General features: G+C 40.5%; 1 protein-coding gene across 1 annotated transcript in view; it reads left to right on the forward strand.

Moving 5' to 3' along the window:
- The window catches only part of ACER3 (alkaline ceramidase 3), a 63,181-nt gene extending 38,878 nt beyond the window's left edge, over window positions 1-24,303 (forward strand). The window contains exons 6-11 of the mRNA XM_071766069.1: window positions 996-1,031; window positions 9,519-9,577; window positions 12,492-12,593; window positions 15,761-15,865; window positions 17,494-17,539; window positions 17,767-24,303. Coding sequence (XP_071622170.1) covers window positions 996-1,031; window positions 9,519-9,577; window positions 12,492-12,593; window positions 15,761-15,865; window positions 17,494-17,539; window positions 17,767-17,820 — 402 coding nt within the window. The 3' untranslated portion in view covers window positions 17,821-24,303. The remainder of the gene's footprint in view (window positions 1-995; window positions 1,032-9,518; window positions 9,578-12,491; window positions 12,594-15,760; window positions 15,866-17,493; window positions 17,540-17,766) is intronic.
- The last annotated feature ends 1,190 nt before the right edge of the window (window positions 24,304-25,493 follow it).

Genomic DNA, 25,493 nt, shown 5'->3' on the forward strand with positions numbered 1-25,493 from the left:
ATTATGTGCTGGCCAGGGAAACCTAAAACCTTTTCTATTGAAAGCATTGTGTAGCATAAATGAAGAAGAGAAACAGTAATCCAGTTGCTAGAATAGGAATGTGAGAAAAAAAGTCACTGTTGACTTGTTATGAGACCTTGGAGAAGCTGCATTCTTCAATTCTTCTCAGAAATGGGAATAATCCTGTTCAACAGACTGCAAAAAGTGAACTGTGGTACACAGTCTAGGGTTTTGGACTGGTGTTTTAGAACAACAGCCAGAATAAGAAAGAAGCCTAGCTGTGAAAAAATGTGGAAATATTTTAACTGTGTCCTGGCTAATTTGGTTCCCTTTCTCAGTGCAGTGTGTTCCCTTTATGAATAAAATTATATTTTTTTTACTGGCTGTCAACCACAGGTGGAATCATCTTCATTATTTTTATTGATAAATAGTTCTCTGAAAAAATAAGAATTATAGGTCATTTTCTCCCTTCAGAATACTTGCCTGTTCTCTTGTGTGCCTCCTAAAACTTTTTTACACTTGTGGCATGTTATGCCTTAGATCTAGTGCCCTTCTTGCATCAAAAGCAGAAATTAAATTAACTCTGTTAACAATAGAAAGAACTGCTAGCTTTTTGTAAAAGGAACTGAAATGCTAAAGCATTGTCAGAACCATTAATAAAAGCAGATCAAAGTACAGTACATTTTCTTCTTGCATATGGAGAACGTGTCTGGTAATTTCTGCATCTTAATTATTTTTTTTTTTATGTGTTGCAACTCTATTAAATGAAGAGAAGTTAATGTCCCTATTTGTGCTTCTTATTTCAAAATAATTCCATAGTTAATACCTCAGGCTGTGCCAGAGGAAAATTCAAATGTTTAATCCACTTTAGCAGTGCATGGAGAGACACTCGTGTCTTGATTCTTAACAGAACAAGTCTTAGCAGTACTGAGATGACTAATGTTATGATAGTTCTCTATTGCAAATTATCTCTCTTTTTTTTTTGATCTTCCCAGGTTTACTTAAATTTGAAAGAGCCTGTATTCCATCAGGTAAATCTTGGTTTTTTTAAGGACCTAATCTTTGTTTTAAACTCTGCTGCTCTTGTGGAATGTTTTACGGGATCTTATAGCTGGGAGGAAGATGGAAGGCAAGCCCACTTTGCCTAGAATGGTTTCATGGCTGTTGTCTTTTAGCATTTGACCTCATATTTCACCTGGGTTTCATCATGTGGCAACTGTAACCAGATGACCCTGGCTGTGGGCTGAGGTGTGTGCCAGCAGGAGGGCTTCAGGAGTCCTTGTCCTCTTCTTTCCATTAGCAGCTGCTGTGAAATGGGATGAGGTTCAACAAGGCCAAGTGCTGGGTCCTGCACTTTGGCCACAACAACCCCATGGGGAGCTCCAGGCTGGGAACAGAGTGGTTGGAGAGCAGCCAGGCAGAGAGGGACCTGGGAGTTTGGATTGACAGGAAGCTGAACAGGAGCCAGCAGTGTGCCCAGGTAGCCAAGAAGGCCAAGGGCATCCTGGGCTGGCTCAGGAACAGCGTGGCCAGCAGGTCCAGGGAAGGGATTCTGCCCCTGTGCTCAGCCCTGGTGAGGCCACAGCTTGAGTCCTGTGTCCAGTTCTGGGCCCCTGAGCTCAGGAAGGAGATTGAGGTGCTGGAGCAGGTCCAAAGGAGGCAACTGGGCTGGTGAAGGGATCCAGCAGAAATGCTGTGAGGAAGGGCTGAGGGAGCTGGGGGTGTTGAGGCTGGAGAAGAGGAGGCTCAGGGGAGACCTCATCACTCTCTCCAAGTCCCTGAAAGGAGGTTGGAGCCAGGGGGGGGTTGGGCTCTTTTCCCAGGCAACTCTCAGCAAGACAAGAGGCCATGGTCTCAAGTTGTGCCAGGGAAGGTTTAGGTTGGACATTAGAAAGAATTTCTTGATGGAGAGGGGGATCAGGCATTGGAATGGGCTGCCCAGGGAAGGGGTGGATTCTCCATCCCTGGAGCTATTTCAAAAGAGCCTGGATGTGGCACTGAGTGCCATGGGCTGGGAACCACGGGGGGAGTGGATCAAGGGTTGGACTTGATGAGCTCTGAGGTCCCTTCCAACGCAGCCAATTCTATGATTCTATGAAACCAGGATCTGACATCATAATGTGCCTTGGATCCCTTAGCATCATGTTTTCCTCTCCACTTTAACACACCAGCTTGTTGTTTGGGTTTGTTTTTTTGTTGTTTTTTTTTTTAGTTACTCGATTTCACTTTATGTAAATTCAAGCTGAATTTACAAAACCAGGATATCCTCTAGGGTTGTGTAGGAGCCTGGTACCGTCTTACCAGGCTTAATGGCATCTTTGGAACAGGTTCCTTTTGTAGCAACCCAAAAATATTAATATTCATCCACTGCCTGTGGGATAGGACTTGTACCACTTGCCTCTTCACAGGAGGTTAGAAATCATGCTTGCTTCCCTATGCCATGAGTAGTTTTTCCTCATTTATGACTTGTTGATCAGGGAGAACAGCTGAAAAATTGCCAAGGCAAAGCACTGAGCTCTTTGTAGGACAGGGCTTTAAAGCTTTAATTTCTGAAATTGGTAGTGCTTGTCAAAATGTGCCTGCTGCATCAGCAGTTGTAACAAGGATACGTGATTCCTGTTGGTGCTGAATAACAGAATAAATTCCCAGCTGCTCTGAGTAATCTCTCCTAGAAACTTAAATTATTCCTCTGCTTATAGATAAGAAGATAAACTTGCAGGGGTTTTTTGATGATCTTAATTCTTTTTTTTTTTTTCCCCTCTGCTTGTTTCCAGCAGGAAGGGACTGACAGTGGTGCTAGCTTTAATTTCTGGTGCTTTTACTGAGGTGGTTAGCACTGGTTTTGAATTAAGTAACTTAAAGTAATTTTGTTAAGCACAGTGGTAGAATTTGCTACTGGTGTTGGACTGGTTTCTTTAACCAATTATCTACTCAGCCTACATTTATTGCAATAAATATATCACAGCTTCACTATATTCCAGTTAGATGCATTGACATAGATATTGTCCCCATGTCACTGTCATTAAGATGATACATATTGAGACTTGTCAGGAAATATGGAAATAGGGAAACTTGGAATTGTTGCCCCAGACATTGAATGTCTCACATCTGGTTTCTCTTATGTTCAGAATAGGAATCCCCTCTTATAATTTATGCATGATGAATCAATGTAGAAAAGATTTAAACCCATAAAATTGCTGGACTTTTTCCAACTCTTTCCAAATATATTTTTATGGAGAACTTAACAGCCACAGCCAAATTCCAGATGTTCAAGTACTGCACCCATGCTTTTTTCACATTATTTGCTAAATATGTTGTAAATCTAGAAGAAACATTTCTCTGACTGCACAGCTAAGCAAGGTTATTTTCTGATGTACAAAGAAAAAAAAAAAAGAAAGAAATCTCAATATAATTTCAGTATTTTCCAACTGAGTGGGTCACATAAACTTGAAGTAAGGTTAAATCTGCTCATGCAGTCACAGTTTAAACCATAGTCTTGCTCTTTAGCTGTATTAAAAAGCAGCTTCAGGACATGAAGCAGCTTTTGATTCTTCTAGGTGTTTGCCTGTGATCACCAACATTTGTCAGCCTTGCAAAAAGAGGAATAACTACACAGACAGCTTTATATTGTTCATTGTTTCAATGTGGGGTTTTTTTCCCTGACAGGGGTGCACTAAGAATGGAAAAGGTGGAAAAGGATCCTATTATTTTTAGTAGTTGAGATCCAAGACCTGTTTTTCAGTGAATTACTTTCTACTTTCCTCCCCACCTTAAGCTCCTAAGTTCCTTACTGCCAGCAGGGATTTCAGCTTGTTATTCCTGGCACAGTGGCACCAGAGACCAACAGCTTTTTATCCATCCATATATTGCAGATCTTTAAGGGCCTTAGTCCTTCAACCATAGGAAGGATGAGATGGGTATTTTGGTTGGTTAGAGGATCATTAGAAGGAAAAAAACCCAAAACTTCCCTGCCTCCCAACTCATTTGGTGTTTTTTACCACCAACTAACTGCAGGATAGCAATGGCCTTTACAAGCATGTATTGTCCTGTTTATGTCAAAATCTCTCAAGCCTAGAGCACTAATATTACCTAATTTCCATGGTTTTGAAGCCAGCATCATTATCAAAGGGAAAAGATGATCTTTAAGGTCCCTTCCAACCCAAACCATTTTATGATTCTAACCAGCTTTGCCTCAACCCTTTTTCCCACCTGGCACACAGATTGATGGCAGTGTGATTGAGGATACTCAGCAGGTTAAAACTCTCCTTGGAATTAATTTTAAATCAGTTCAGTTACTGATCCCTGTTTGTTTATTTGTGCTCAGACTTAGAAAGGGGTGAGAGAAGACTGACTGCTGGTGTGGAGTGATCCACAGACACACAAATACAAGACCACCCTGGAAGTAGAAGAAATTACCCTGGCAATTAAACTTCTAGACTCAAGTCTGACAAGTAGCCTTCTTTCTAATATGATTACAGCCTAGAAAGTTGTCACCTAGGAAGCAATATTTTCCATCCTCATTTGTTTATTTGCTGCATACCATATGCTGGCTATACACTCATGATCAAAAACCTTTCAGATAGTGGGCCAAATTATGTTAGTAATGAAATACATCTCAAAACCTGTTTTATTTGCATAGTCATTTGCTGCAAGAATTTGAAGCAAATTTTTTAGCCAATGGGTAATTAAAAGGTAAATAGAAAATTAGATTAAATAGCTGGTTCTTCTACATTAGGAAATGTGATTTTAAAAATGTCTTTTGTATAAACATTCCAGAAGGGTGGTTATGATGTCCCATGACAAACAAGCAAGCTGGAGAAGTAGAATTGCAAATAGGGGGAGGGAGTGACTAAGGGAAAATGCCTTAAGGAGATGAAGAAACTCAGTCTCAGTCTGAATTTTCCTGGGATTAGTAGTGGGGCTGGTTTTATTTAGCAACCTGTAGCAGGAAAAATGGAATAGTGGTGATACCTGTGGTGATGCTAAGTTCAGAGGCATCACTGAGCACAGAGGAGGAGCTGAAGTGGTAACTGGAAGACCCTGAGGATGACAAATGATCCTGATGGGAGTCATAATAATATTACCAGTGAATTTTCTGCAGTAGTGCCAGAAGGAAAATACAAGTATTGGATTTACCATTTGTGGTGATGTTGGGTAAGAGGAAGAGAGTTGAGAGTGGGATAAAAAGGTATTTCATTTGCCTCAATGAAAAAAAAAAAAAACTAGTAACATGGTTCTCCACAGGTGTTTTAAATCTACAAGTGGAAAAAAAAGTCAAAATACAATGAAATGTGCATGAGAAGTACATGTGGGACACTGAAAGTGCCTGAAGAGTATGGCATGTCAGGGCACAACCTGATTAGGTTTACAGGACTCAGCCCATTTTGGGTAATCTCTGTGGATCCATTTGCTGCCCTACAGCTCTTCAGGGCTAAGGCAACAGTTAGATGAAGGCTTGTGGGTGGCTTCATATATTGGGCTTTCTCATGCAACATATTCTGACTTTCTACATGTTCATCTTTCCAAGCAGCTTGTTAAAAATGAGCTTTTCAGGATATGTTGTCCCCACAAATCCTTTTCTGGTTGGGTTTTTTCCTGCTGAAAACCATGTAAAGAACCAGTTTGAGTAACATCTCACTCTCTTACCCAGCTGTTTGGAGATGTCTTCCAGAAAGTGGAATCTTCCAGCTTTCTTTCTGGCTACAGGAGCTGAAGAAGGTTGTAGACCCTCCAAAGGATCAGCTCTATAGGGCATTGAAGGGGAAGCTCAGTTTTCTGCTGCAGTTACTAAAATCTGAGCAACTTACTATCACTTTCTTGCATCTAAACAGAACCAAACCAAGTGGATCTGAATTAATTCATTCAGGAGCTCTCAAGGCATCCTGGAGCACTAAATAAATATAACTATGCTAAGTTATTCAGTGTTTCTTTTCCAGAATCTCTTCCCTATTTCTCTGCTCAGGTTTCTTTTCCAGAATCCCAAGAGCATGTAGAAGTCCTCAGTTTTGTTTTTTTGTTGCTGTTGTAAATTGCAAATCCCATTTCCAACTTGAAGTACTTAGGTTAACTCTCTCTGGTTGGTGTATTCATAGGGAAGGAGTGGTTTCCAAGAACCCCAAATCTTTCAGTGCAGTTCCCAATGTGTACACTAATATTTGAGGCTGATAAATTGACTTTATTAGCCAAGGACTGGAGCAGGGGAAACAAGAGGAGGGGAAATAACAGCCTATTGCTGCTTTCTGTCCTAGAAGAGGAGATGAAGAACCAGTTTTGGATGCTCCCCCAGTACAGAGTATTAACCTTGCCACCCTGACTTGCATAAGAAGTGAATCCCTCTGATTTGCTTAACTGCCTCCACATCAAAAATGCTGCCAAACACTGACCCCTAAAAGGTTAACCTCCCTTTTGTGAATTAGAAGGATGTTCTTCATATTTAGCCTTCTTAGCAGGTAATCCAGCTGTGTATTAATAAGACTTTGGGTTTTTCCCCATTGCAGAGATGGGCTTCAGAGCTGAAGCACATTCAGCTTTATTTGCATCTTAAAGAGGGATCTGTCTGGTGATAACAAAAGATGATGCTGTTTCCTTTTGTTTCAGTTGTAGTCAGAGTGTGTTCTTTAGCTATAGAATTTAAAGGAACTGTGAGACAAAATAGCCTAAAAGTTGCTTGGGTTTTAACCTGTCACTTCAGTGATGTGTTGAATTAAAGGGAGCTAAAGGAAGTGATATCAATTTGAATCAGCTTGAATAAGGTAGATTTCTTATTTTATTTTATACGTTTTCCTTCTTGGGGAAAAAGAGAATACCTACCAAATTTTAGCACCATGAAAATAGTAAATCCATGGGTGGTTAAAGTTGCAAAACGAAGCACTGAAGGGTGAACTGAGTTGTGGAGCTCAGTTTCTAGGTCTCTAGTAAGAAACAGCTGTAGCCAGCCATGCAGGTTCTGCTTATCACAGCAACACCTCCTCGATGCTCACCTTGGGTGTGAAAAGGAGGATTGGAGCTTGCAGAGCAGAACAGTTTGTTGTTCCAGTTTTTCACAGGCTTTTAAACACAAATGTGTTTTACTGCTAACAACCTGTTTGTGTGGGGGAGCAGAAAAGGCAAGAAATTGAAGTGTCAACTGTGGGCATCTTTTTCTTCTGTCACTGCAAGGTTCCTTTTATATTTTGCCTGCCTCCCTCCATTAGGACTGTCCTCTTCTGCAAGCCATTAAGCAGCTCACTAGGAGATACCAAGCCAGAGGCTCTACAAAGAAAGCTTTTCATAGCTTTTGCTTTTTTCTGCTTTTAGCAGCTGCTGCAAGAAAAAGCATTTTTAGCCTTTGTTGTACCTGGGCTGCATACAGCCCATGTTTCTCTAGACATAAGCTTGACACTATTTTAACTCCTTCTACAAAGAACCCAAGAGCAAATTGGATAAAAACATGAAGGTGCTTGCCCCTCTAACCAGTATGCTAGAAAATTGTCTTAATGAGTAGGTTTTTCTTGTGTGTCTGGTGCAGGAAGAGCATTTTGGCAGTGGAAATTGTAGGAAGGAGGAAATGAGCCAGGAAAGGGCATCAAACTGTGATTTGGGTTCCAGAGGAGCCTTTCTGTGAGTTTCTTCCTTTGTTCCATCCCTCTCTTAGAACAAATTGTTTGATTTAATTAGGAAAACACAACAGGCTGCTTTAAATGAGACAGAAGTGAAATGGCATTGAATTTTTCAAACTGTATTTGTTATGTGGTGGGGTTTTTTGGGTAAAATGGCAGTCAGGAAGAATCCAGCACCTAATACACCTGAGCACCCTTCTGCCTTTAGCTTGGGACTGGAAAGCACTTGATACTCAGGCTGGCTCGAGCAAGTTTTGTCATGGTTTGTTTTTTTTCCTTTTTTCCTGATTTATGTGCTATACCCCAGCAAGAGGACTGGAATTAGTTTGCAATTTTGTGTAAAGCACAAACCAGAACCAATCAGCCTTTCAAAGAGTTTTGCTCTGTTTAACTCCACAGAGCAGAGCACACAGTAGTAGTAGCTGAGTGACTGAAGTTATTTCATCTGCATGCAGATAAAGAGCTGCTGTGCTGAAAGGCTTTGCACAGTCAATATTTACCTGTTGTCCAACATAAAAACTTTGTTGCCTGTCTTACTGTGTGTATATGCACTGGAAATAGGGTGTATGTGCCACTAACCTCACTCTTAAAGCTACGAGGAGTTTGAAACTTCACCTTTTTTCAAAGGTAGGTTTCACTTTGCAGTATTGCAGCAATCTGTTTTATGTCAGATGAGTAGACAGATGCAGATGTTTGCAGGAAAATAATAACAGCCTGCCCTGGACAGAGCAGAGGAAGAGGTTGTCCTTGCCCTGAGGACAAGATAATCTAAAATAAGGACAGGTATGAGGAGGTCAGTAGAACATGGTTAAGGTCACTGGTTTGTAAATGCATCTCTGTGGGGCTCAGTGGCTTTTAAAAATAGGCAGCAGAGGTTTATAATTTTCCTGTTTCAAGGCAGCATTAGATAGGGGTTAAAGCAAAATAAAAAAGGAAGCTCAAGGAAGAAGGAAGCGAAAAAATTGCAGGGGGCTCATGGGCTGCTGCAGAGGGGCAAAGAGCAAGGCACAAGTGCTTGGAAGAAGCTGCCTTCTGGCTGGAGGAAAAGAGTATTCAGAATAAAAAGCATGGGCAGTAATTTAATGCCACCAGTGTAAAAAAATCCTCCCCACTGCAGTGGCTTCTGCATCACTTCCCAGGCATGGTTTAACCACATTTCTTCTCTCCTTTAATCTGCACATCTTGGAGATGGTGTTATGTTGTTATGTCAAGCCTCAGCTTGTGAATAAAAAAAGAGGAAAGTGATTTAAGAATCACAGGGCAGAAAATAATTTGTTACTTTGACTTTTTATGTAAGTCAGGCAATTACATTCAAATTCATCAAGTCTACAATGAGCCAGATTTTGCTCCTGGATCTTTTCAGAGCATGCTGCCTGCCCACTGTATAATTAGATTGAATCCCAGCAATCTGTAATAGTTGGGTTTAAATACTTCCTGGAAAGTTTCTCCCATGCCATAGTGGTGCTCAGTGTGGGCAGAATTCAGTCTATTCAGGTGTTTTGTTTCAGGAAAAAATATTAATCAAATGTCAGTGAAAGGAATAGAGCTTTCAAAAATGGTTTTTGCTGATGCTTATGCAATCCTGGAATAAAATGCAGGGATACAGGAGAGCTGATGGGAGCTGGTTACAGGTTTGGTCTCAGGATGCTTACTGAGTGCCACCTAGTGTGTGCTTTTTGTTTCAAAACCCAGCAGCTTTACACAACTGACTTCTCCTGTAACTGCATGAAAGGGCATGGTTCATAATCAGACTTTTATTTGCAACTTTTGTGGAAGAATTTCTGGAGAGGAAGTTAGAGGGGATACTGTTTTCCTGAGGTTAATAAATAAAAATCAACAGAGGCTTCAAAGTCTTTACTCCTGTAGTGTTTTATAAAGTGTCTTGAATCCAGCTGCTTAATTTTATCTTTTTATTTCCAGATCATGTATGGAACCCTAGTGTCCATTATAGTTCTACGTTCTGTTTATATAGTATTATGGTAAGTAACCATTGTAAGATACAACTTAGCATTTGCACCTCTCTTTTAGGTGGGTTTAACATGGAAATTGGCAGTGGCAAAATTTCTTTCACTGTGTACATAGTGCTAGCTCCTTGCAAGGGAATGGCTCAATTTTTTTGAAGCCACTGAGAAAACATTAAACAAAACCAAGACCTCTACAACAAGGATCAGTGTTCAGTGCCAGGTGTTCTGCTGATGGCTTCAGCTGTTTGCTGAGATCTCAAGGGGAATGAAGTTTCTGTGTTGTTATTACTGGGTAACATGTGAAATCTATTGCCACTGATTTATATTTACCTTTCCTACTCTCAAAGATTTAAAATTCAAATGTAAAAGATAACACAGAAGGTTGAATGATAGTTTTTCCTTACAGTTTTGACTGGGTAAAATCAGGTCCACATAATGGAAATAAAAACTATTAAGAAAACCCAAAAAGGTATTAGGAATGTAAGGTATTAGAAGCCTTAGAATCATCAGAGCACAGACTTGATGAGTTCATGTGAAGAAAAAGGGATTGAATCAGTATTGGAGTGAACACAGGACTCAGGGACTCAGCTGGTTGCCCCTTCCTGTCTCTCCCCTGTGAATAGTTGGTGTTCTCATGTGTTTGGGGATTGCTCCTGAAAATTACTGATTTCTCTTTACTGTCTTCACTCTGGATGTGCTTTTTGTTACTTTGAGTTACACATCTATCTGTTTAGGAGCACAAAAAAACTAAATAAAAAGTGTGAATTTAAAGTAGTTTGATTGAATCACCTTCCAATTGAAATCTTAGGTAATTTGGTTTAACTTTCCTCAAGAAATACCCACAGACCAAGTCTTAAATGTTCTTTAAGTCAGACTTAAAACTGACAGTGTTGCTTATGGCTTAAGAAACAATAATCAGTTTAAAGGCACTTTTCAAGCCCATGAACATGGAAATTCTAATTGTAAATAGAGAACTTAAGCTGATACAACCTTCACTCACTTCCAAGGGAAACTAAGTTGAATAAAGTTCAAGTAATTTTGATTTTGTTCTTAGACAAGGATTTAGCACAGTTCTAAACACTTAAATTCAATTTCTTCCTGTCTGCATAGACAAACCCTGGGCTCTGCTCTGCTGTGTTTCCAGTTCTGCACATTCCACATGGTTGTGAATTCTCATTGTTTCTGTGGCATTTCAGCACTATCTATAACATCAACATCCTTCCTCCCAGGATATCATTCCTTGTTTTTTACTCTAGCAAAGTGTGTCTCAGAAGTTCCACCTCCTGTTTTCTTCAGTTCTATGGATTTGGAGTATATTTCCTTAATTACCTCCATCACTTCTTTGCAACATGACCCTACAAAAACTTGCTTCCCCCCTTGGTTATATTATGCAAACTGGTTAGAAAGTTGAAGTGGGGAGAGAAGTAGGCTTATAAACTACTTCTAAATTTTAACTAAACTCCTGCTAATTTTAAATGTTGTTCTGTTAAAGAAGCTGCACCAACACAAAGGACCCTTTCTTTTTTCTAAAAATGGAGTTCCCAGCTACACTTTAGGATTTATTTCCTCTTTAGTGCTAAAACATATTCCTGTCTTTCCATTGATAGTGCTGCCACTTATCCAAACCAGTTTCAACTTCCCTGTCACATAAAGTTAAGGGTTGGAAGGGACCTCAGAAGATTATCCAGTCCAATCCCCCTGCCAGAGCTGATTTCTGCTCATTTTGTTTCCTTCTTCCTAAATGTTTTACTTTCCTCTTGTATTTTTTAGTGCAGGGCTTGAACTCACTCTGAGCTTAAAATAAGAATCTCAAATTATTCCTTCCTCCTCTCCTCATCATTTGTTGCTGCTTCTGCCTCTTTCTCCACCACTTTTTTCATCTCTTTCTCAGGTGTGCTCCTTTCCCAAGGTGACAACCTGGCAAATGTTGTTCTCTTTACACAAAGCATGTTTTCCATTAATAAGTGATGCCAACCCTTCTCTCATTTCTTCACAAAACAACACCATTTATTCCCTGAGCAATTCAAGCTATAATTACCTAATTATCAGCATTCACAGCATAGCATTTAGTGCTCCTCCATGTCCTGGCCATGCTTGTGTCTCTAGAGCTGAGTTGGGAATATCACAGTGTAGTCTCTACCAGGTACCATGTGGTTGCTCTATGCATTTATTAGACCAAACAAGTAATAATTTAATGACAGCTTTTTAGCACTGGTATTGGGTTTGCTTTTGGACTTGTCTTGTGAGTGGGAAAGTAGCAAATTCTATCAATTTCCATGTAGGAAATTTACAATTCCTTGTTCCAACCTGAATGCAGATAGTGGGGATAAATTTATTAATGCTGCAGGTTATTGGATGTGATCCTTCAGTGTGTTTCCCATATCCTCAAGAGGGTTTTTTTCCCCTCCCTAAATGAAATGGACATTTTCCCATCCTCAGTAGCACTCAGTGATAAAAATCCAACATGAAACTTCTGTTTTATGAAAGCATTCACTTGATTAGCTGTGGGCTATGGTGGTCTACATTCACAAAAGATTACAGATATTTTGAAAGACCTTATTTAAACAAGTCCCCTAGTACAGTGAGATCATATATTGGAAAAGAGCCTCTTCTTTGTCCTAATTTGTAACATGGCTGTTTTTTAACCAAAAGATTATACATGCAACTGAAGAATTAGAAACTTTCAGCCAGCTTCAGTTTTCCACACACTTGTTTTTAGAGAGTTCAGTATTTAGTAAAACATTTAAAAGACCAGTCTTGAAGAATGTGAATTTAAGAGATGAGAACTGAAGTTGGGGTTTTCCTTTTGGAAAAAAAAACATGAATAAATTGGTAAAGCAGTTTGTATGTAATAGTATTTATGTGTGTTACATTAAAGCTGCCTTTAAAGAATCTTAAACTAAACTTTGCATTATTTCTCTCTCTCTAGGGTATATCCATGGCTAAGAGGTCTAGGCTATACATCTTTAACTGTATTTTTAATGGGATTTTTTCTCTGGAATGTGGACAACATTTTCTGTGATAAAATAAGGTGAGTTCTTTTACTTTGGATAGCTCTTTAAGTCTTTTAGCACAAAGTTCCTTTTTCTTCTGTGCTGTACATTCAAGTCCATCTCATGATATGTATGATATTCTGCCTCTAAGACATTCACAAGGGGTTTATCCAGTTTGCTCATGACTTGATTCATCACTCAACACTTCAACTTTTTTTTAAACTCATGAATAGATTTTTAAAATAATTGATATTTCTCTTTAACTGCAAGTTAAATTGAGAGAAAGTAATATAATGGAAGTAATTTTGAGGATCTGTGGCTTACTAAAGGATGCTGTTCACACTTGATTTGATCTGTGATTTCATTTTTTTTTTGGTTTCTGCTCTTGCCATTTCTCAGGAAAATATCAAAAGCAGTTGTTCTGCAAGTTAGAAAAAAAATCTACTGCAATGTATCTGCCATCAATAAAAAACAGCTGGTTGGGCATATTACAAAAAACAGGAACTCTGAGCCAAGTTATTGTGCTGGTAACAGACTGGAAGGGACCTTAAAGTTTATCTGGTCAGGGACACCTCCCACAGCCCAGGTTCCTCCAAGCCCCATCCAACCTGGGCTGAGACACTGCCAGGGATGGGGCAGCCACAGCTTCCTTGGGCAACCAGTTGAAAGAATTTCTTCCCAAGGTCTCATCTAAATCTCCCCTCTTTCAGTTTGAACTACCTCATTTTGTTTAAAAAACTCATCTCTCAGTCACTGTTCCTCTGCAACTGGGCAACTGCACCTTTCTTTCACCTGCTTGTGATGCTTGGGTTTCACCACAAACTGAAGGAGATTCTGCCCCTGTGCTCAGCTCTGGTGAGGCCACAGCTTGAGTCCTGTGTTCAGTTCTGGGCCCCTCAGCTCAGGAAGGAACTTGAGGTGCTGGAGCAGGTCCAAAGGAGGCAACTGGGCTGGTGAAGGGATCCAGCAGAAATGCTGTGAGGAAGGGCTGAGGGAGCTGGGGGTGTTGAGGCTGGAGAAGAGGAGGCTCAGGGGAGACCTCATCACTCTCTCCAACTCCCTGAAAGGAGGTTGGAGCCAGGGGGGGGTTGGGCTCTTTTCCCAGGCAACTCTCAGCAAGACAAGAGGCCATGGTCTCAAGTTGTGCCAGGGGAGGTTTAGGTTGGACATTAGAAAGAATTTCTTGATGGAGAGGGGGATCAGGCATTGGAATGGGCTGCCCAGGGAAGGGGTGGATTCTCCATCCCTGGAGCTATTTCAAAAGAGCCTGGATGTGGCACTGAGTGCCATGGGCTGGGAACCACGGGGGGAGTGGAGCAAGGGTTGGACTTGATGATCTCTGAGGTCCCTTCCAACCCAGCCAATTCTAGGATTCTATGAAAGGCTGATGTCAGCATCCAGAAAATCCATTCTTAGCTATCTGACATGCTGTCATGCCACTGAATCTGTGGTGTTCAGAACTGTCCTAGTAGGTTGGTTTGTTGGGGTTAGATCATTGTGTGCTCTAAAGAAGTCTGGTGTTTTCCATCTGTCCCTTTTGGCTCTGTAATCCTTGCACAGAGTTTGGCCAGTTGGAAGTTAAGCCCACCAGAGTTCAGAAACTTTTTTTTTTAAAAAAATAGAGGTGAACTGAATATAATACCCAGTACCTCATCTCCAGAAATATTTGATACAGATGGCATAGAAAAGTTATTTGCCAAGATGAGTGGGTGGGTATGCAGGGATTTTTCAAATATTCAGGGTTGCTTTTTGCAGCTGCATCACATCACTGGGGAGATCATAACCCCCAGTTCACTAAGCCTGGTGAGCTGCTGCAGGTCCGTGGGGCTTTTGGAACTTCTTCCTAAACTCAAAGATTACACCAGCTGCAGAAACACATTTTTCCATCCTCAATTTGCAAAGAGGAAAAAAAAAAAAAAGCATATTTCCTATAATACTTGCTTGGTGAAGGTGCTGGGAAAAAAAATGTTTACAAGCTTTAATCAGATGTTTGCAGAACCTTGAATTTCTCCAGGTGGTATTATAACTCAAAGCTCTGGAGAAAATATATTCTGTTTGCTTGTAATTTTTGTATTCTCTGAAGATCTAACTTATGAATCATCCACCCACTTGCTCTTTTTGGTTTTAGTGTTCAAAAATTGTATGTTAGTTCAGTTTTTGTTTTTTCTCTATTTCATTAAATATCAGCCTTTTTTAAAAGAACAAAAACAACAACAACAAAAAACCCCACATCTGTAGCAGTCACCTTCCCTGGTTGGATCCATGGACTTCTGAACTTGAGCTCTGAGATTTCCTGCCTTCTAAAGGCTGAAGGGCTGTGCCAAGGTGACAGTCTCTGTGTTCCACCATGTCATTCCCAGGCTGTCTGAATCAAAGCTCTGTGTTCATATTTGTAGCTGAGGAGCTCTGGAAAGTAAGCAGGAGTTCAGGGAGTAGCATTTAGCCTGTGGGACTGAACCCTACAACATCAAACAGTAAAAAAGTCTTGCAGAAGCTGCAGATTTTTCTGCCTTAAGAATCATAGAATGGTCAGGGCTGGAAGGGATCGTTGTTTTCCCTATTTTGTTTTGACTAAACGTGGAATGAAGGTCAAAAAAGAAGACAGATACTCACCCATCAGCCAAAATAGTTGTTATCTGCAGAAGCCCAGTGAGCTGAAGGAACCAGGGTTCTGTAGTTCCTTCCCTTTCTCCATCTGTATCCCTTTACATCTTCCCAAGAAGCTCACATTCCAGATACAAAGGATGTAGGCAGGGTGTTTCAGTCCTTCAACTTTGCTTTTTTACTGCTCACCCATTTTGTCCCTGTACAAGAGAGAAAGACAAACTAAGCTTCCAGGGAGTGAAGCACAGATGCTGTGACAAGTGGCCATGTCTGATGGCTCCAAGTTTCACAAACCTTTAACTCATCCTATGGACAGCAGCCCACTGGATTTTGGGACTGTGGGATGCCATTAATGTATTCCCTGAAATCTCACTCCAGATGTAGCTGATCCTTCCTTTGATGAAGAAATGTGTGCTTTCTCTAAATATGTAAAAAACCAGTTTGCTCATAGCTTTCTGTCCTGGCAGGATGAAAGCCTGACTTCATGAAGCACATCCCTGAGAGACAGAAACAGCAGCATGTGCTCTGAGGGTGATGCACAGGGATTTGGGATTCCTGAGCTTGAAATAAAAAACATTTCATGGTGTTTTCCTTCTTACAGAGCACTACGAGAGCAGATGCCTCCTCTTCTGGGAGCTGTGACACAGTTTCATGCTTGGTGGCATATTCTCACAGGCCTGGGCTCTTACCTTCATATCCTGCTAAGGTAGGAAATGTTTTTAAAACTGGACACTCCTAAAATAAAAACTCTGTGGATTTTTCCCAGCTTCAGATTACTTCAAAGTGTTTAAGCAACCAGAAGAGTAGGAAAATGACTTCTTACTAACCTGGTGGGAGTTTTGCATTTCTCTTTGCAAGTGTTCCAAAAACTGATCTAAAGACTCTCTAAATATGACTCCAAAATATAATTTCATTTTAAAATAGTCCTGGTTCTTCAGAAAAATGCAATTCAGAAATGGGTACCCTGTGGCAGTTACACTGTCAAGTAGTTTTGCAATTTATTAATTTCAAAATATCAGCTCTTAGTACCTTTCTGTTCTTGAGCAGCAATCCTGAAGAATTTAAACACGTTTAATTTTAGAGGCAAACTTATCTTTTTGCTGTCCTTCCTGTAAAGTAGGAGGCATTATGCTACAGAGCAGAAAGGTGACAGCTGAAGTGGATGGAGCAGAGCTTGTCCCAGAAGTGCAGGGTAGAAGGGAGCCTGAGTTAGCAGTCTGCAGCCCGCAGATTTTTCTGGTTTTGCTCTTTACCACCATCTAGTGGAACCAGGAACAAAAATAGATTTTAAGGTGAAACCTGAAGAATTTCTGGAGCTTTTTCATTATGTGATGAAATAATGTGTTACAGATATGCTCTATGTTGAGAAAACTTTATTGTCTATCAGTTTTTCTGTGTCTGATATTGTCTTCTTCTTTGTCAGATGTTAAAATAGCTTCTAAAAGAAAAATACAAGGAAAATAAGTACATTTCCAGTAGCTATTTTAATAGCTTTTAAAATCCATATATATATGTGTATATTTCATATATATACACATATATATATGGATGTGTGTCTATATATACCTTTACAAATATATATATATACATATATATATATTAAATAGGGCCTGGTATGTGTAAAACAGCTGTTCCATTTTGACTGGCAGGTTGTCTGCTGCCCTAAACAGCTTCAGATAATCTCTTGAAGAAAATTCCTTACAGAAAGCAAGCTGATGCAGACAGTTTGGATACCACAGGCAAGGTTTTTTCCAGCATGCTGCAAAGAGAAAATAATTAGGGCTTGCATCCTCTAGCCCTTGGAGAATGTACAGCTGCCTGATTTTTTACTCCTACCCCAGTGAACCACATGCTTTCTCTGCAGTAGTTTCTGGCTTTTTTTTCTCAATCACATAGTGGCATCACCTGTATCTGCTTAAAAAAATCAAGGTCATAGATAGAAAAATATCTACTGAGGGGGGAGCATGTATAGGAACAGAACTGAGAATACTTGTGTTGTTTCCCCACCCCCTTAACATCTGCTATTTTTTGTGGTACTAAATTTCATTCTTCCAAAGGGACAAGCTCTGGTCACTCTTTAGTCTTTTCCATAGTGGAGAGAGAATTCTCTGAATTTCTCCACTCCCCATAGGTGGTAGGATAGATTAGTCTGTTAATCCTAGACCAGCACAAAGGGATTTACTGTAACCTAATGGCTCCTATTTTATGTAAATTAAGGCAGCTCTGCAATCACAGAAGCAATTCTTTCCTAGTGGGAAAGTAAAACTGTGATTACTGCATCATTATTATTTTCTATGCATGAAATTCTAAGCATCTTTTTCTCCTTTTCCTCAGTTTATACACAAGGACACTTTTCCTGAAACACAGGCCAAAGGTGAAGGTAAGCAACCAATATTTGGTGTTTATGGATGTCCTGCAGCAGTCAGATATCTTTTGCTTTCAACTTGCATTGGAGCTCACTGATAAAGCCTCTTGGGCTGTATCTTTGCTTTCTGCTTCAATCCCAAGAAACGTAGCCAAAATAATGTTTAACAGTGTTTAGCTTCTGTTCCAAGAGCTCTAATATTCCAGGAAATGTTTCCTCTCTTCCTGTTTATCTTTTAACAGTTTGTTTTTGGAATATGGCCTGTTCTTCTTGTGGAGCCACCCAAGAAGCTTTGACCAAGACCTGGGCAGTCACACATCCATCACCCAGTCTGGCTGAATAAATCAATTCAACAGTTACAGAAGCTGAAGTGTCAAAATTATGGATCAATTCAAGTACCATTGCTCTAAAAAGGACTTTTTTTTTCAGTGTCACTAAGCCAGCCGGCTGGAACAGAACAAAGAGTTGGCTGACTAGGGAAATAATGTTTAGTACAGCTTTATTCTAAGTTGTTAAAACAAAGATTAAGACACAATATTTTTATGTATATATTGTATAGCTGATGATACAGAGCTAATATTTCGTGCTGGTCACAGAAAACTAACCATTTTTGAAGTGGTTTGCAGACGTTTTTTCATTCAGTTGTTCTTTTCTGTGGTTTAAACAAATATTAGTAACTGAATGACAAAACCAGGCCATTGCTGGCCAAGCTGAGCATTTGTGTGGCCTATAGTGAACTGAATGCTTAACCTGAACTACTTTAATCTTGCACTTTTATACAATTAATGAAGTATGTAATGATTGATTTCGGCCTTTATCCTATCTTGCTTTTCCACAGCCTCCTTTGCAATTTCCATGTTAAGCAGAACGGTTGGGATACCTGTGCCATTTGGGGTTTTTTTGTACCAAGCTTCCATTTTCTCTTTAGTCCAAGTGAGGGACATCATGGAGAATGTTCCAGGGTGTGGCAGGCAGAAGACACTTTAAAGTAGTGAAGCATTATTAGGATTCTTATTTGTGTGTGACCAGTGATCCATCAGGAGACTTCAGGCTGACTGTATAAATACAAGAAACACTTTTTTTTATTATTTTTTTAATAATTGTTACTTACATGCCTCTCTTTCCTAAGCCTTTTTTATTCCCTGTGTCCCATTCATGCTCCAGGTTGACAAACACCTTAGATGTGTGCTAGTTCAGCTTTCAATTAATCTCTTTCCCTTATTTTACAAGTCTTAAATATTGGTCTGGCTTTCAGAAGCATCTTCTGATTTAGAAATAGGAAGAAGGAGTAAAGATCAAGACTGAAATTGAGGATGTCCCAAAATATAATCAGCAGCACTCTGCTTGCTTTTAATCTGCCCATCACATGGTTATTCTGTGGAAAGTTGACCATCATTTTAAAACCAGACTTTGGGAATTAATCTAGGGGACAAATCCTCTGCTTTCTGCATTTTTTTTTTTTGTCTACCCAGCTGATGAAAGTAAGTGAGCATAAAGAAAACATTGAACTAACACAGTTTTTCAGAATATACCTCATATTGGAGGCTGTGGGTTTGACTCTACAGATCTTCAGTCTGTCTCTGAGCCTCCTAGCTGCCATGCTATGCAATTTTTACCTGCTTTTGATATTCTGAGGGATTTAGCCTTCCTGCTATGAAGGAAAAAAGGGAAAACACTCAGACTGATTGGAAATCCCATCCTATATTGATTTAAAACATGCCCACAGCAGCAAGTGGGGCAATGTAGCTATCAAGCAGTCTCCCAGATCACAAAGCCCCAGCTGGTGAAAGCTTTCTTGCTGCAACTGCTGCAAAAGTTGGGCTGAAATTTGATTGTACAATCAATGCTGACTCAAATGGTCTCCTCCCTTTGATATCTTTTTTTTCTTTTTTCCTGTTTGAAGTTTAGCTGCACCCCCCCTGTCCATCAGTAGCATTCCTACTTCTGTACTCCTGATAAAATTGTGTCTTTTGGAACGTGACTGACCCTGGACTCTGGGGATTAAACAGACCCAAGCTCAAGGCTAGAGGAAGATACTTACCCTTGAGTGAGTTCAGTGAGGTTCAAGCACGTACAGATAGCAGTGCATTTCAACCTGTAAACAGCAAACCACTGCAAAGAATGAAAATTTTAAACCAGATTTGTTTTCAGGGGGTTCCAGTCCCATAGCCAAAGTCAGCATCCGTGTTGGGAAATGTGAGTGATCTTCAGACTGAAAGATGTTACTGCAGAGGAAAAGTAGGAAAATGCTGTCTTGAATCAAGTGTCTTTTATGATCCAGAAGGATAAAGAGATTTGAGAAGTGTTTTTAAAATGTAGCTTAAAAATAAGTGCCTGCCTATTCACCCCCAAGCTCTCTCAAGCATGCTTCTTGTACACTGTATCTGATTTTCTTATTAATATGTTTACATGGGTTTGTAAATTAAGAAAAGAGTCCCATAGCAGGAGCAGTGCAGCAGCAAGACCCATCAGCAGTCACTTGTGACACCTGCTAGGTATGGTATTACTTAAAAAAAAAAAAAAAAAAAAAGAACAAAAACTTTATTTTAGTGGCCTTAGTTTTGTTACTGGAGGATGTGGGGGCTCTCTTTGGTTTCCCTGTGATTGCAGAGTGTGCTGAAAAGCCACTTTCTATTTGATAAGACATCCCCACAGTGGTCAATTTTAAAGAAATTTATTGATTCTTCTACACATTTGCAGCTCGTGTATGTTTAGATTCAGATCTTGTTGAATTAAATTGTCAGGTTTTAAAAAAAATTGGAAAAGCACTTGATTTAGTTTGATGCTGCTGTTGGCTTTTCACTCACATACCATTTGTCACTGATGTTTTTACCTTTAAAAAAACTGTGGATTGGCTTCTTCCTTCATTCCAAATGACCAAAACCATCCACACCTCTACCACCCTTCCAGCAGCCTTTCTTTCACCTTCTGTTAGACTCTGAAGAATGTAATTAATGTGTGTATCCTTCTAAGCTTAATTAATCCAAACTTAGAGGTGCTTTGGTTTCACTGCCTTACTGATCTTGTGAGTGATATTGGAAATGGCAAGCCAGGTTTTAACTGCAGGTCACTTGAAATTCAGACTGCCTATTCTGGTGCCTGCAGAGACATAACATCCTTGTTCCTGTGATGTGTTAAATGTCTTTTAAATTGCTTTTTATTTATATCATTTGTATGACAGGCTGATGTATTTTCTACAACCCTTAGAACAGCACACCCCAAACTTTTCTTGCACTACATCTTTTGAGGTGGGTGGGTTTTGATGCTGTTTTTTGAGTAGGATTCAAGAGCACATTTATTTTAAAGGGAATTAGGGAAGTAGGAGGTGTTGTTTAATATCAATCCTATGTGATGTGTTGGACAGACTTGATAGCAATGAACTCTTTAACACCCATGAAGAACCAGAAAATCTGCCACCTTACAACCATCATCTTGGCACAAATCAGCAAGGAGTAGTTCTGCAGACTTGGGAGCTGAAAAATTCCTCCTTGGAAATCAAAGTAAAACCATCAAATTCCTCTCCCAGTATGGATCAACACCAAACCTTATGCCAGGAATTTTTCTGGATACAGGTCAAGAAATACATCATTCAGAACTGAAGAGGAGACAGAAGAAACAGAATTCTGTGCCATCAGGATGAATCTCATCAGTGTTTTGAAGGCAGTGTTGTTAGCAGCAGTGTTACTCATCTCTGGACTTCATTTTAATGCTTTTTTCTTTCAGCACAAGGAAGATGTGCTACCCACAAGTATTTAGAAGACTACCCTGTAGTCAGAATTGGAATATGCAGTCTATCACCTACCAATCTACCTCTGTTCATGTATTTTACAATACCTGTGCCCTTAATGACACTGCTGGGATGTGCAGACAATGTTTTTATCCTGACTCAGACCACGCAGCCCCCTGGGGTTGGCACCAGTGTTGGACTGATCCTTGGTTGATTGTTCATTCTCCATAAACATCCTGATTTGTTCAGTGTCTGTCACTTACAGGTTGTGCTCAGTCTGCTGTTCATCTGTGGGCAGAAGTCTGGCTGCTTTAGCAAGAGGTATGAGTAGGAGGACTTGAATTCAGGCAGGTGAAGTGAGCCCTAAGTTACATTTAGAGCTAAGCTGCAAACAGTGTGACTTTGTTTTACATGATTTTGGAAGAGGTGTGATGGCAAATACTGGTTTATAATTAGTTTTAATTCTCTCTCAATCTGATCCTGTGCTGTTTTGTTTGACTGAAGGGAAATACAGTGATTTGAAATGCAGGAGATTCTTATGGCTGTAGTGCATTTGGTTTTGAGCAGCTGAATGAGTTTCTCAGCAAACTCCTCCATCTGAAATTCTTAGCAACAGAAAATTCTCCCAGTACCACAAGGGTTTCTCACAGTCCCAACCACCTTGTTGAGTCTGCATTCAAGATTTTTGGTAATACTATTTTGCATTTTTAAAAATTGTTTCTCCTTGTGGTTATATTTTCTGGCATTTGATAGCAGGTGGTGAAACAACTCATTAGAATGCTTCTCAGTGGAAGACTGCATTCCTTTTTTCTTCAGTAGACCTCAGAATCCAGGATCAAACCTTAATTTTGGCAAAATAATTTAAATTAACATATTCAGGTGAAATGGTTCACTTTAAAGAAACCCCACCTGCACTATATAAGTAGGCAGTGGGAGATTTTAACCACAAAATACTGTTTAAATGCAGGAGTTCTGTATGAAGAGGGATTAATTCCTTTATTATCCAGGAGAAGCAATAGCCAGAGGGAGATTAAGAAATCTTACATGGGAAGGAATAACAAAAGATTAAGCACAGAATCCCCTGGTATTACATCACCCATCCTCCCCATAACTTCACTTTAGTAACAAATTTGGAGGTTTTGCTGTTTTATACATTTAACTTCCAGTGCTGACTCTTCACTCTTTATCATAGAAATGCTGTAGACTCTCTTATGTTGGGTTCATTGCAGATTATTCAGATGTTTGGGTTTTTTAATTAGGATGGGACTTGACAGAGATTGTTTTGTAAAGGAATTCCCTCTGGAATGTCCTCTGCCAGCTTTGGGAGTCCAGAGAGAAACTGCAGTTTCTTTATCATAGAAATGCTGTAGACTCTCTTATGTTGGGTTCATTGCAGATTATTCAGATGTTTGGGTTTTTTAATGAGGATGGGACTTGACACAGATTGTTTTGTAGAGGAATTAATCCATTTCCTACCCCTCTGGAATGTCCTCTGCCAGCTTTGGGAGTCCAGAGTGTAACTGCAGGGAACTTGCTGTGTAACTATTGAAGATTTGTTTTGGGTTTTTTGGTTTGGGTTTGGGTTTCTTGGTTCAGTTTCCCTCACACCTGCTTACAGCTCCCAAGTGCCTGATCTCTCTCACAAGGTTTTCCTGAGAGCTGAGGCTTTTTTTTTTTCTCCTGGGGTCCATAATACAAGATCTTTGGTAGGTAGGAGGTCAGTTTGTTCGGGTTTTTTTTTTTATTAAAAATTCTCCTCCAACACTGTTTTTAGTTGCTCCCCAGCAATGTAGTTATGCAGCATGTGGCTGCTTCTGCTTGATTCAGACTTGTGCCTGACTACCCCCTGTCCCTGAGGCATCTCTTAAGATTTTTGGAAGCTGGTTTAGGGATTTAGCCCTGCAACTGGTGTTTATTTCAGTGTCCATACTTCAGCCATAGGCAGTGGGAGGACACACCAGTCCAGCAAGCACTTTATGCAGAGCCCTATTACTGGAGCCCTGTTACTGGACTGGGGACACAAGGGTTCCCATATACAAATTTTGAGGACAGGGTTGATGCCTGAACCTCTTACTTTACTTCAGAACTCTCTTTTTACTTGTTGAAAGTATTTAAATTTAATTAGCATAGAATTGCAGGTACAAGCAGAACCAAGTTCACAGTCCAGCTAAAGCAAGACCCTAAAGCAGTGCCTGCAATTTTTTTTTTTTTGCACATATTTCACTCAAGTTGAATCTGCCTCATGTTTAGAGCAGATTGTTGAGCTTTTAACCATGCAAAGATAAAGGATCTTTTCAATATTTGTCCACAGGAATATCTGTAAGCACAATCTCAGATTCATCCCTCTTTCCCCAAAGCTCTGGAATTTTTAGATGTGGCTCCAAAGCCAGCACTGAACAGACTGAGCTTTCACACATGCTCTTAGCAAAATGTGTCCCAAAATGTTGTCTAAAATAAAGCTCTGGCTTTATTTTAGAGGAGAGGAGTTTGGGTTGTGTGCATTATTGCTTCTTGGATTTTAGGAGAGAGTTTCAAGCAGCATAAGCAGTCATTAGACTCCTGAGACTAAACAGGAACTGATTTTTCTCTTGATTTTCCAAGTTGATGTTGACTGATGGACTCTGAACAGTTGTTGGCTGAATGTGTTGATGATGTTTACTGTCTCAGCAAACACCTGTAAGGGACATGAAATACCCCACGTGTGACCAAACTTTCTAACATTGACACTATTCATTGGGATGTAACATTTTTTTTTTTTTCCTGAAATTCAGTGTATTGTTGCAGATGGATAATGACACTGTGACAGAGGAAGAGCAGCTGACCTGTAAAACACAGCTCTGCTGAGCAACACTTATTGACAATTTTGATATCTTGAACTGATTCTTTGTACCAAACCAGCTGGTAACTAACATTAGGCTTACCTGTATCAGCATATCTTGTTTTGCAAAGCTTTGAAATATTTAATGTGTTTCATTTGTTATTCATGCTGCAGTCAAGCACTAATTTGAGTCTTTATAGTTAAAATTATTAAAGAATTTTGTTTTAAATACAATTTTCCTGTCTTCTCTGATGTGTTTCCCTGAGTAGCAAGGGATTATCTCCTGTGGAGCTGTGTACACTTCACCACAGCAGTAAATCTGCTCTGCTCTGGTGAGATGTCCCTGCAGGGCTGGGTCCCCAAAACAGGAAGGAAATGGAGTGTCCAGGGTTGGGGTGAGCCCAGAAGAGGCCACAAAGATGCTCAGAGGTTGGAGCAGCTCTGGAGCCAGGGAGAGAGAGTTGGGGGTGTTCAGCCTGGAGAAGGCTCCAGGGAAACCTCGGAGCATCTTCCAGTGCCTGAAGGGGCTCCAGGAAAGCTGGGGAGGGGCTGACTTTACAAGGGTGTGTAGCAACAGGATGAGGGGGAATGGTTTCAAACTGAAAGAGGGGAAATTTAGGTTAGATTCAGATCTTAGGAAGAAATTCTTTGCTGTGAGGATGCTGAGCCCCTGGCCCAGGTTTCCCAGAGAAGCTGTGGCTGCCCCATCCCTGGCAGTGTCTCAGCCCAGGTTGGATGGGGCTTGGAGCAACCTGGGCTGTGGGAGGGGTCCCTGGGCATGGCAGGGGGGTTGGAACTGGAGGATCTTTAAGGCCCCTTCAGACCCAAAGCAGTCTCTGACTGGTATGACCTGCAGCCATCCAGGAAATACAGAAAGATTTTAAAATGGAGGTGTGGTTGGGTTTATTTTGAACTCCAGTGCAAGGCTCTGGGGTTCCCTGATCTTTACTGCCTTGTCCTGAGACCCTTTCAGTGCTGGACCTTGCTGGGAGGTGTAGGGCTGACTGTAACCAGTGTAGCATCTCCTCATCCTCAAAGCCTTTCCCTTTGGAAAGGGAATTCTGGTGTTTGGCACAGGTGGGAGAGGAAAAGGCAGGAGCTGGGTGGATGTGCCATCAGCTTGGAGCCTGCACTTTGTACATCCTGGGCCTCTTCCTTTTCTGTTAATTCAGTGAGATTAACACCTCTCCAGGCAGAAACTGGGGACCAGTAAACACCCAGCAAGCCCCATCACCCCCCAGCAGTCAGGGGCAGGTAGTGACCAGCAGTTATTTTCCCCTTTTTTTTCCCCAGTTATTTTCCCTGGCAGCTCTCCCAGGTCTTACTCAAGAGACTCCCTTTTCTTCTGCTCATGCAGCTTTGTTTCTGAAGGATCAACCTTGAACTAAATATCTGGGGGCCAAACCCCAGGGCAGGAAACCTCA

The sequence above is a fragment of the Heliangelus exortis genome, chromosome 1 (assembly GCF_036169615.1).
Source record: "Heliangelus exortis chromosome 1, bHelExo1.hap1, whole genome shotgun sequence".
In the NCBI taxonomy this organism is placed as follows: domain Eukaryota; kingdom Metazoa; phylum Chordata; class Aves; order Apodiformes; family Trochilidae; genus Heliangelus; species Heliangelus exortis.